This window comes from Heterodontus francisci, chromosome 15 (assembly GCF_036365525.1).
Source record: "Heterodontus francisci isolate sHetFra1 chromosome 15, sHetFra1.hap1, whole genome shotgun sequence".
In the NCBI taxonomy this organism is placed as follows: Eukaryota; Metazoa; Chordata; class Chondrichthyes; order Heterodontiformes; family Heterodontidae; genus Heterodontus; species Heterodontus francisci.
This window is the reverse complement of record NC_090385.1, coordinates 6,680,421-6,693,233: the sequence shown is the minus strand read 5'-3', so window position 1 is coordinate 6,693,233 and position 12,813 is coordinate 6,680,421. Positions and strand designations below refer to the sequence as shown.

The following is a 12,813-nucleotide window of genomic DNA, read 5'->3' as shown; positions in this document are numbered from 1 at the left end:
CCTCTCAGTTCCAGTATCATCATCATTTTTTGCAGCTTCCCCAAGGAAATTGAAGATCCACTGTTGCTATCATACTGTCAGTTGTGACTGTAGGGGGGAATTTTATGCTATTCCTCAGGGCGGGTTTGGAGGCAGGGAGAGCATAAAATTGGGTGGGATGGTGGCTGGGGGAGGGAGGCGGGTCCCGCTATCAACCTGCCTCCGACAAAATTTAGTCTGGAGCCGGAAGGACTGTGATCGGCCTTCCTGCCCTGCCACCGATTGAGGCCCTTAACTGGGCAATTAATCCCCCATTAAGGGTCTCATCCTGCTGCCGCTGCAATTGGCCGTGTGGCAGGCAGCCCTGTCGCCGTATGGGAAGCACAACACAAAAAACCATGTGGGCTGCTACCCGGCTGCAGAGTGGGGGTCCTTCATTAAAAGACACTTAGTGCCTGAACGAGTGACACAGCACTGCGAAAGGTGGAGCCCGCTGAGTGCTACCCCCTTGCCCTTGCTTGCAACCCATCTACACATCACTCCCCATTACCCTGACCCCGTGAGACCCCTCCTGCACTCCTACCTGTGGCCTGGGTCCAACTCCGCTCCTGGGCCTCCGGGTGGTGCTTCACCAGCAGCAAGCACTGCTTCCGCGGTGTCGCTGTTCAATGGCGGAGCTGCTGGCTTCTGATTGGCTCTCAGCTCTCTGAGGGCGGGACTTCCGACAACACGGTCCTTGATCCTGTGGAAGGCCCGCTGCTGTTCGCTTAAGTGTCTGATTGGCAGTAGATTCGGCGGACTTCCGGAGATGAGGCGATGCGGGGATCTCAGGTTTGCTTTCTCCGGACATTGAGACCCCTGTCACTGGCATAAAATCTCGGCCAGTATGTCACAAGGTCATGGGTTCAAGTCCCACTCCAGAGACACGAGCACATAATCTAGGCTGAGGGATTGCTACAGTATTGAAGGTGCTGTCTTGCAGATGAGATGTTAAATAGAGGCCCTGTCTTTGCACTGGAGCTTTAGGCCAAGTTTAATTGCCATAACAATGTATCATTGATGAGTTTTGCACCTAATGTCATGTTACAGGTATTTAATCCTGTAAATGCCAATCATACTGCCACTTACAAGTACGACAGGTAGATGTTGGGACTTCCAAAGTGGGTTTTCCCATCGGCACAGCCTGTCTTGGGGGGGTTTCAATGCAATTTGAGATGGAAAGTTACAACCCACACAACATTTGTAATTCGTAATACATTATTGCACCACCACTTCTCTCGATTCCTCTATTGTTGTTAAATTATCAGACTGCTTCTCCAATATCTAGTACCGGCTGAGCAGAAATTTCCTCCAATTAAATATTGGGAAGACTGAAGCCATTGTTTTGGTCCCCGTTCCAAACTCTGTTCCCTAGCTACCAACGTCATCCATATCACTGGCAACTGTCTGAGATTAAGCCAGTCTGTTTGCAACCTTAGCGTCACTTTTGACCCTGAGATGATTTTCCAGTCACATATCCATGCCATCACTAATATCACCTATTTCCACCTCCGTAACCGCCCGATTTTGCCATTGTCTCTTCATCTGCCACTGAAACCCTCATTCATGCCTTTGTTACCTCTAGACTTGACTGTTCCAACTCACTCCTGGCTGGCCTCCCACATTCTACTCTCTGTAAACTTGAGGTCATCCAAAACTCTGCTGCTCATTTCTTAACTTGCATCCAGTCCCGTTCCCCTATCACCCCTGTGCTCGCTGACTGACATTGGCTCCTGATCAAGCAATATCTTGATTTTAAAATTCTCATCCTTGTTTTCAAGTCCCTCCATGGCCTCGCCCCTCCCTATCTTTGTAATCTCCTCAACCCTCCAAGATATCTGCGCTCCTCTAATTCTGACCTCTTGTGCATCCTTGATTTTAATCGCTCAACAATTGGTGGCTGCACCTTCAGTTTCCCAGGCCCAAGCTCTGAAATTCCCTCCCTACACCTCTCCACCTGGCATTCCTCCTTCAAGACACTGCTTAAAACCTACCTCTTTGACCAAATTTTGGTCATCTGACCTAATATCTCCACCTGTGGCTCAGTGTTATATTTTGTTTTATAATGCTCCTGTGAAGCGGCTTGGGACCTTTTTTATGTTAAAGGTGCGAGATAAATATAAGGTGTTTTTGTTGTATTATAAGAGCAGATGATTTTGTTAACCAAGATATTTTTCTTATGTCCATGCAGAATTAAAGGAGAATAAAAAGCCAAAATATGAAGCAAGATCAGGTAAACATCCAGCACAGTAATGTTGATTTTGCAAATCCACTGATTGAGAATGTATAAAGATCTCTTTTGATGCATTTGCTTTTCATTTTAAATGTCTTCGCCCCTGCCTCTGTTCATCTGCCGCTGAAACCCTCATTCATGCCTTTGTTACCACTGGACTTGACTATTCCAACGCACAATGGTCTCTCACATTCTAATCTCCGTATACTTGTGGTCATCCAAAACTCTGCTGAATGTGGCTCTGCAAATCTTTTTTCTTCAGATAATTATCCAATTCTCTTTTGGAGGCCTCGATCACTCCACACCGTCAGGCAGTGCATTCCAGATCCTAATCACTCGCTACTTAAACAGTTTTTCCTCATGTTGATGTAGCTTCTTTTTCCCATCACCGTAAATCAGTGTCGCCTGCTTCTTGATCCTTCAGCCAATGGGAACTTCCTCCCTATCTACTCTATCCAGGCCCCTCATCATTTTGAGCACCTCTATCAAATCTCCTCTTAATCTTTTCTCCAAGGAAAACAGGCCCATCTTCTCCAACCAATCCACATAACTGAAGTTCCTCATCCCTGGAACTGTTCTTTTCTGCACCCTCTCTAATGCCTTAACATCCTTCTGAAAGTGTGGTACCCAGAACTAGAAAGAATGCTCCAGTTGAGGCCGAACCAATGTTTTATACAGGCTAATGATAACTTCCTTGTTTTTGTACTCTATGCCCCTAGTTATAAAGTAGGAAAAAGAGTAGTTATGAACAGTTGTTTTTTCGGACTGGAGGAAGGTATTTATTTATTTTTATTTAGAGATACAGCACTGAAACAGGCCCTTCAGCCCACCGAGTCTGTGCCGACCATCAACCACCCATTTAAACAAATCCTACACTAATCCCATATTCCTACCACATCCCCACCTGTCCTTATATTCTCCTACCACCTACCTATACTAGGGGCAATTTATAATGGCCAATTTACCTATCAATCTGCAAGTCTTTTGATGGTGGGAGGAAACCGGAGTACCCGGCGAAAACCCACGCAGACACAGGGAGAACTTGCAAACTCCACACAGGCAGTACCCAGAATTGAACCTGGGTTGCTGGAGCTGTGAGGCTGTGGTGCTAACCACTGCACCACTGTGCCGCCCGTATATGGTAGGGTTCCCCGGAAGTCAGTTTTGGAACCCCCGCTTTTCTTGATATTTATTAATGACTGAGACTTGGATGTTCAGGGCACAATTTCAGTATTTGCGGATGACACAAAACTTGTAAGTATTGTAAACTGTGAGGAGGATAGACAGGCCTTCAAGAGGATGTAGACAGACTGGTGGAATGGGCAGACAAAGGATGTAGACAGACTGGTGGAATGGGCAGACAAAGGATGTAGACAGGCCGGTAGAATGGGCAGAAAAGAGGATGTAGACAGGCTGGTGGAATGGGCAGACAAAGGATGTAGACAGGCTGGTAGAATGGGCAGAAAAGAGGATGTAGACAGGCTGGTGAAATGGGCAGACAAAGGATGTAGACAGGCTGGTAGAATGGGCAGAAAAGAGGATGTAGACAGGCTGGTGAAATGGGCAGACAAAGGATGTAGACAGACTGGTAGAATGGGCAGAAAAGAGGATGTAGACAGACTGGTGAAATGGGCAGACAAAGGATGTAGACAGACTGGTGGAATGGGCAGACAAAGGATGTAGACAGGCTGGTAGAATGGGCAGAAAAGAGGATGTAGACAGGCTGGTGAAATGGACAGACAAAGGATGTAGACAGACTGGTGAAATGGGCAGACAAAGGATGTCGACAGACTGGTGGAATGGGCAGACAAGAGGATGTAGACAGGCTGGTGAAATGGACAGACAAAGGATGTAGACAGACTGGTGAAATGGGCAGACAAGAGGATGTAGACAGGCTGGTGGAATGGGCAGACAAGAGGCAGATGAAATTTAATGCAGAAAAGTGTGAAGTGATTCGTTATGGAAGGAAAAACAAGTAGAGGCAATATAAATTAAAGGGTATAATTCTAAAGTGGATGCAGGAGCCGAGAGATACGGGGGTGTATGTGCCCAAATCAATGCAGGGCAGGTTGGGGAAATGGTTAATAAGGCATATAGAATCCTGGGATTTATAAATAGGGGCATAGAGTACCAAAAGAAAGAAGTTATGATAAACCTGTATAAATCGCTGGTTCAGCCTCAACTGGAGTATTGTGTGCAGTTCTGGGCACCGCACTTTAGGAAAGATGTTAAGGCATTAGAGAGAGTGCAGAAAAGATTCTTGTGAATGGTTCCAGGGATGGGAAACTTCAGTAATGTGGACAGGTTGGAGAAGCTGGGTCTGTTCTCCTTGGAGAAGAGAAGATTAAGAGGAGATTTGATAGAGGTGTTCAAAAGCATGAGAGGTCTGGATAGAGTAGATGGGGAGAAACTGTTCCCATTGGCTGAAGCATCCAGAACCAGAGGGCACAGATTTAAGGCAATGGGCAAAAGAAGCAACGGCGACACGAGGAAAAACTTTTTACGCAGCGAGTGGTTAGGATCTGGAATGCACTGCCTGAGAGTGTGGTGGAGGCAGATTCAATCATGGCTTTCAAAAGAGAACTGGATAATTATATGAAGAGAAAAGACTTGCAGGGCTGCAGGGAAAAGGCAGTGGAGTGGGACGAGGTGAGTTTCTCTTAGAGAGAGCCAGCACAGACACAAGCCAAATGGCCTCTTTCTGTGCTCTAATCATTCGATGATTCTTTGTCATGCCATTTTCCCTCTCCCTGTAGATCAGACACTCTTCTCAGCAGCTTTCCTGTACCTGCTGCAATCAGAATGCGCATTGCATTGAAGAAATGCAGGCAGGGTTTAAATAGTGCAGGGTACCTCACATGAATGTAGGGTTGCTTGCTGAGACTGCTCAAAAGTACAGTTCTGGGCACCACACTATAGGAAGGATGTGATTGCACTGGAGAGGCTGCAGAGGAGATTCACCAGGATGTTGCCTGGGCTGGAGCATTTCAGCTATGAAGAGAGACTGAAAAAGCTAGGGTTTTTTTCCTTAGAGCAGAGTAGGTTGAGGGGGGACATGATTGAGATTATGAGGGGTATTGATAGGGTAGATAGGAAGAAACTTTTTCCCTTGGTGGAGGGGTCAATAACCAGGGGACATAGATTTAAGGTAAGGGGTAGGAGGTTTAGGTGGGATTTGAGGAAAAAAATTTTCACCCAGCGGGTGGTTGGAATGTGGAACGCACTGCCTGAAGGGGTGGTAGAGGCAGGAACCCTCACAACATTTAAGAAGTACTTAGATGAGCACTTGAAAGACCATAGCATACAAGACTACGGGCCAAGTGCAAGAACATGGGATTAGAATAGTTGAGTGCTGGATGGCTGGCACAGACACAATGGGCCGAAGGGCCTATTTCTGTGCTGTATAACTCTATGACTCTATGACTTTAGCCAGTGTGCGAGAGCCCCCCTCACTCAGATAAAATCCCGACCTACATGTGTAATTTATAACATTACTACAACAGCAGCTGACTTGGTTAACCAAGGTATTTTTGTAATGACCATGCAGAAAAACACCCTGTAACTCCTGAAACAGAAGTGATTGAGGTGAAGCCAATACCAGGTAAACGTTCAGCTTATCATTGGGTTTGCTATTTGAATGTAAATTGCAGATCTGCTGCGACTGAGCACGATTCAGGTGAAACAGGATGGGAAGACAAAGGGAATAACTGGGTCCAAATGAAGAGAGGGATGAGTGAGGGGGCAGGAAATTAGAGGGCACGAGAGAAGAGAGAGAAAGGGGGAGAAGGGAAAAAAAGGGACAAGGAGAGGTGACTTGGGTAGAAGTATGGAAGGTGTGAATAAAAGAGTGTAAATGGGGAGAGAGAACATGGAAGGTTGGTGAAGGGGAAATAGAAGAGCATGGGATAGATAGAGGGACGCGGGCAGAAAACTCTTAGTGGGGGTTACGTTGAGTTACCTTTCCCTTTGTGAAGCTTGTATTTTCTTTTCGGTGAGGAACATGTGCCCTACTCCACAGCCCTGAATTGCTGCTCGGTGGGAACTGTTTAATTCCTAGGGGTCAGTTACCTGATTGGAGGAAGAGGGGAGGGCTTCTCAGTCCAGACTTTGTGTTTAGGGTGGAGGGTGGTGAGAACTCAGATTATTTTTGGGATGAAATTTACTGGACTGGAGTGAGATGGAATTTCTGTCTCTGCCGGGAATTACAGCTTTTAGAGTAGCAGGAATGGTATTTTAGAAGTTGATGTCTCTGAGTTTCTATTTCCTGAAGGTAAAGTTGGATTGTTTTTCTGCTTTTATTAAAGTTACCTGAAAGAACGGGTTGAAAAAGCACATCATTTTTTAAAACTTAATGGGGTAGAAATTCGTTTTGGGCATTGGCACAAAACGGGCAATAACAAATCGGCAGCTCAGTTACACAGGACTTGATCTTCCATTTCATTGACTGAAATGGAACTGAATATCAGACGCTCATGTAATGGGCAATCGACCCTATACTGCCTGTTCGGTGCCACCACCTGAAATGAATTTCTACACTGTACCATTGATGGGCTTTGCATCTAGCATTATGTATCGGGCACTTAACCTGTAAATACCAATCACAGCCCAATCTACAGATATAACAGGTACTGCAAGCAAATTTTGAGACTTTTAAAAGGACTTTTCCCATTGACAGAGCCTGACATAGGAGAGTTTCAATTCAACCCACAAAACAGTTGTAATTTGCAATGGTTTATTTGAACAGCTGATAGTTTTGTAAACCAAGATTTTTTTGTCATGACCGTGCAGAAATAATAATTGGAGGCATAATCGATAAGGAGATGATTAAAGTGCCAACAGTTCCAGTAATTCCCATACAAGGTAAACACCCAGTTTATCATTGTTGATTTTCTTATCCAGCTGATTCAAAACGAAAATGCATTTTGGCGTCTTTTGATATTCTCTATTTTTAATGCTAAACACAACTGCGGTAGGAAAAAAATTAATCGTAAGATGCAGACCTGCACTGACTGTTCAGTGTTCAGGTGAAGCAAGATGAGAAGGCAAAGAGGATATTTGGATCCAAGGGAGGAGGAGGTTTAGGGAAGAAGAGGCCAGAGAAAGAGGAGAGGAGAGAGGAAGGGATTTATGGATGATGGACAAGGCGATCGAGATTTTTTTTATTCACTTATGGAATGTGAGCATCGTTGGCTAGGCCAGCATTTATTGCCCATCCCAAATTGCCTTGAGAAGGTGGTGGTGAGCTGCCTTATTGAACCACTGAGGTGCTGTGGGAGCAGGAGTTCCAAGATTTTGATCCAGCGACAGTGAAGGAATTGAGATATCGTTCCAAGTCAGGATGGTGTGTGGCTTGGAGGGGAACTTGCAGGTGGTGGTGTTCCTATACATCACTGCCCTTGTTCTAGGTGGTAGAAGTCACAGGTTTGGAAGGTGCTGTCGCAGGACCCTTGACGAGTTGCTGCAGTGCATCTTGTAGATGGTACACACTGCTGCCACTGTGTACTGGTGGAGGAGCGAGTGAATGTTTCAGATGGTGCATGGGGTGCTGATCAAACGGGCTGCTTTGTCCTGGATCTTATTGAGCTTCTTGAGTGTTGTTGGAGTGGCGCTCATCCAGGTAAGCGGAAAGCTTTCCATCACACTCCTGGCTTGTGCTTTGTGGAACAGGTTTTTGGGAGTCAGGATACAGGGTTTGGGTATGGGGATTGGAAAACTGTGGAGAGGTGCAGAGAACGGGAGTGTGGGAGGAAAAGGGGGAATGAAAGGGGGGGAATGCTTATGATACAAAGGTAGGTGGAAAGATTAGCTGTGGGGAGGGCACAGAGAGGCTGAAAAGAGATATAGGCAGGTTAAGTGAGTGGACAACAAGATGTTGTATAATGTAGGGAAGTGTGAAGTTATTCACTTTGGTCGTAAGAATAGAAAAGCAGAATATTTTTTAAAAGGTGTGAAACTTGTAAGTGTTGATGTTCAAAGAGATTTGGATGTGCTTGTACTAGGAATAAAGAAAGTTAGCATGCAAGCACAGCAAGCAATTAGGAAGGCAAATGCCATGTTGGCCTTCATTGCAAGAGGATTGGAGTATAGGAAAAAAAGTCTTGCTATAATTATACAGGGGATTGGTGAGACCACATCTGGAATACTGTGTGCAGTTTTGGTCTCCACATTTAAGAAAGGATGTACTTGCATTGAAGGCAGTACAACAAAGGTTCACTAAATTGGTCCCTGGAATGAGGGGATTGTCCTATGATGAGAGGCTGAGTAAATTGGGCCTATATTCTCTGGAGTTTAGAAGAATGAGAGGCATTCTAATTGAGACATACAAGATTCCGAAGGGGCTGGATAAGATAGAAGCTGAGAGATTGTTTCCACTGGTCGAGGAATCTAAGACATGGGGACACGGTCTCAAGATAAGGGGCCAATCATTTAGGACTGAGATGAGGCGAAATTACTTAAGTCAAAGGGTTGTGAATCTTTGGAATTCTCTACCCCAGAGTGTTGTGGATGCTCCATCATTGAATACATTTAATCCTGGGATAGACAGATTTTTGGTCACTCAGGGAATCAAGGGTTGGTGAGAAAGTGGAGTTGAGGCCTTAAATCAGCCATGATCGTACTGAATGGCGGAGCAGGCTCGATGGGCCGTATGGCCCATTTCTGCTCCTATTTCTTGTGTTCTTGGAAAGGGGAAAAGGCAGATCGAGGAAAGGGGGCCATCAAATTCTCTTAGTGGGGGTTGTATTGAGTGACCTGATAAGGAGGAATAGTCAGGGGAAAGGGGTGGGGAGAAAAAAAGTTTTGTGATCTGGTGGAGAACTGGAGGTAATGGAGTGATAATGGTGTATGAAAAGATGCCAATGGAAGAAACTACACAAATTAAAAGTTATATCTGTGACCAAGAGAATGCGTAAATGAAAGATACATCCAAGACCCAGAGGACATGTAAATGTTTCCACTAGAAAAGCTTGTAATTGACTGGAGAAAGACACATCAATTGCATTTTGTGGACTTAAAGGGGGACACTAAGTGGCACACAGCTACATCTTTGTGGCAAAGTAGCAGATTGTATGTTCCATGATCTACTTCTGCTTATAAAACTGGACAACCTTAACATGAGCATTGTCACTGAAATGCTGATAACCTGTTGTGCATTAAAAGCAGTTTAGAACTGCATCAGAAGTTGGCACTGTGAGAGTAGCATGTTGTGACTGGATGTTATGCTACCTGACAATGTGTGACTGGCCTACCATTTTCAGGAGAATTAAATTCAGGTGGTTCTTGATAATTGAGATACAAAAACTGAGATAGATCCTGAAGTAACAACTGAAAAGTACAATCTAAGTGTGTATTCTGACAGACTATTATACCATTTAGAAGGGAACTGGATATGTATTTGAAAAGGAAGAATATAAAAGCATATGGGGGAAGAACAAGGAAATAGGATTAAATGACTAGTTATCTATATGATTGCTGCTAGTCGAGGGAGTAATGATGGCCAGGGCATCAGGAGAACTCCAAGACTAATCTACAAATAGTGCTCTTAGATTTTGATGTCTGTTTGAGCAGGTAATGGGCCCTCCTTTTAACATCTGATCCAAAATCCATAATTAAAAGTGTTGATATGTAACAAAAGTATTTAGAAGTGAATCTGCTCCTTAGCATTCTGTAACAAATTCACAAACTTCTTTTGTCATCGAATAGAATATGATGAAATACATTTTCAAGACCCTGATGAGAAGAAGATACACGAGGTCCTACTAAACTTCCAGCGGGCAACACGAGAAGGTTAGGACAGGAGTCATCTCTGTTTACGTTACATAGGAATATAGGAGCAGGAGTAGGCCATTCAGCCCGTCGAGCCTACTCCGCCATTCAGTTAGATCATGGCTCATCGTCTACCTGAATGCCACGTTTCTGTGTTTTCCCCATATCCCTTGATGTCATTAATATCCAGATATCTACTGATTTCTGTCTTGAACATGCTTAATGATTGAGCTTCCACAGCCCTGTGGGTTAGAGAATTCCACAGATTCACCACCTTCTGATGAAATTCCTCCTCATCTCAGTCTTAAATGGCCTACATCTTATTCTGAGATTATGGCCCTAGTTCTAGACTCGCCAGCCGGGGAAACATCCTGTTCACAACCACCTTCTCATGCCCTGTAAGAATTTGGTAAGTTTCAATGAGATCACCTCTCACCCTTGGAAACTCTAGAGAATACAGGCCCAGTTTCCCCAATCTCTCTTCATAAGACAATCACACCATTCCACAGATTAGTCTGGCGAACCTCTGTTGTACTCCCAGTATGGCAAGTATATCCTTCCTTTGGTGAGGAGACCAAAACTGTACATAATACTCCAGGTGCGACATCACCAAGGCTCTATACAATTGCAGCAAGACTTCTTTACTACTGTACTCAAAACCCCTTGCAATGAAGGCCAACATACCATTTGCCTTCCTAATTGCTTGCTGCACTTGCATGCGAGCTTTGAGTGAACAAGGACACCCAGGTCCCTTTGGACATGAACACCTCCCAACCTCTCACATTTCAAGAAATAATCTGCCTTTCTGTTTTTTTTGACCAAAGTGGATCACTTCACACTTATTCACATTATATTCCATCAGCCATTTTCTTGCCCATTCACTTATCCATTCCAGATCCCCTTGACGCCTCCTTGCATCCTCCTCACAATTTACATTCCCACCTAGTTTTGTGTCATCAAATTTGGAAATATTATATTCGGTCCCCACATCCAAATCATTTATATAGATTGTGAACAGCTGTGGCCCAAGCACTGATCCTTGCGGTACCCCACTAGTAACAGCCTGCCATCCTGAGAATAAGTTCTGTTTTCTATCTGTTAACCAATTCTCAATCCATACCAGTATATTACCCCCAATCCCATGTGCTCTAATTTTGTTTACTAACCTTTTGTGTGGGTATTTATCAAAAGCCTTCTGAAAAGCCAAATACACCACATCCACCAGTTCTCCCTTATCTGTGCTAAAAGTAACATCCCCATAAAACTTCAACAGGTTTGTCAAACATGATTTCCCTTTCATAAATCCATGTTGATTCTGCCCAATCATATTATTTTCTAAGTGTCTAGTTATCACATCCCTTATAATAGATTCTAGCATTTTCCCTACTACTGACGCCAAACTAACAGGTCTGTGGTGCCCCGTTTTTCTCCGCCTCCTTTCTTAAATAGTGGGGTTGCATTTGCTACTTTCCAGTCTACAGGAACCTTCCCAGAATCTATAGAATTTCGAAAGATAACCACCAATGCATCCCCACTATCTCTATAGCCACCTCCTTCAACACTCTGGGATGTAGCTCATCTGGTCCAGGGGATTTATCAACCTTCAATCCTGTTCATTTTTCAAGTAATACCTCGTTATTAATACTAATTTCTTTCAGTTCCTTATTTTCAGGAATCTCTAGGTGCCCTCATATAGTTGAGAAACAAGGATGTAATATAATGTTATGATACGAACACTCAGGACAAAGTCCTTAATCAAAATATATGATTCTGATTGCGGTGGGAGCAATGCACTGTCAATTCAGTCCCGCTGCTCCACAGGTCGCATCATACATATCTTTAAGCTTTCCACATCAAAGAAAGCAACAGCTGAATTGAAACAATCTAGTAATCCCCGAATGAAGCGAACCAAACCAGGTATCTTTAAATATCAATAAATTAACGATCTATTAAAAAAACCTAAAATCTTAAACACTACTAAGATTAACCAATATCTAAAGACCTTACAACTTATTTAAAAATTCTAACTCCCGCATTCACATACATATAGCCAAACTAACAATAGTTTTATCTTTAATTAGCTGCCCGAAAATATAGAAATAACAATAAAGTCTTTACAGATTACGTTTCCGATGAATGGTCTTCAAATTCCACACAGTCCAAGTTCACGTGCAGTCTTTAGAGGTCCGATGAATCCGAAGATCTTTCCACAGATGGGAATTCAGCAGTTCTACGATGAAACTTGTTTTTTTCAGCGATGAACACAATGGATCAATAATTTGTTATTTTTTCAGAAATTAATCTGGCTTGAAGCTTCTTAAGAATTTTGAGAGAATGTAATAAATAGGGTTTAAATAGACTGAGAGAGAGCTCTCCTATTTCCTTTATGGGCCACAACAGTCTGTTAACTGTCTGTGTCTGCCAGCCAGTTTCAAAGTCCAACGCCAACATTGTATCTCATCTCTTCTCAATTTGTATGGTTGTAGCTAGGCAATTAGAATTCACTTTCACTTACAGTCCCTGGAGCTTGCTGCCTTAAAGAAGTACTGATCTTTTATAGCCTTAAAGGCACACCGCTTATTTTGCGAGGAGAAAAAAACAGGATCGTGACAATTGAGATCCTGAAAATCTACTTTGCAACAGATTTAATGGCTAGATTTAATCAATGTGCACTCAGGCCAGGATTTTGTGCTAAATATTCCTGGATACAAGGAAAAATAGGAAAGGAAGGAAAGGGGAAGAGGTGGCAGTTTTGATTAAGGAGAACATTGTACTGCTGGAGAGAGAGGATGTCCCAG

General features: G+C 43.7%; 1 protein-coding gene across 1 annotated transcript in view; it reads left to right on the top strand.

Annotated features, from left to right (window-relative positions):
• Positions 1-11,743, top strand: part of LOC137377390 (neurofilament heavy polypeptide-like) — a 187,512-nt gene extending 175,769 nt beyond the window's left edge. Inside the window, exons 29-31 of the mRNA XM_068046968.1 lie at positions 2,210-2,251; positions 9,953-10,036; positions 11,688-11,743. Coding sequence (XP_067903069.1) covers positions 2,210-2,251; positions 9,953-10,036; positions 11,688-11,743 — 182 coding nt within the window. The remainder of the gene's footprint in view (positions 1-2,209; positions 2,252-9,952; positions 10,037-11,687) is intronic.
• The last annotated feature ends 1,070 nt before the right edge of the window (positions 11,744-12,813 follow it).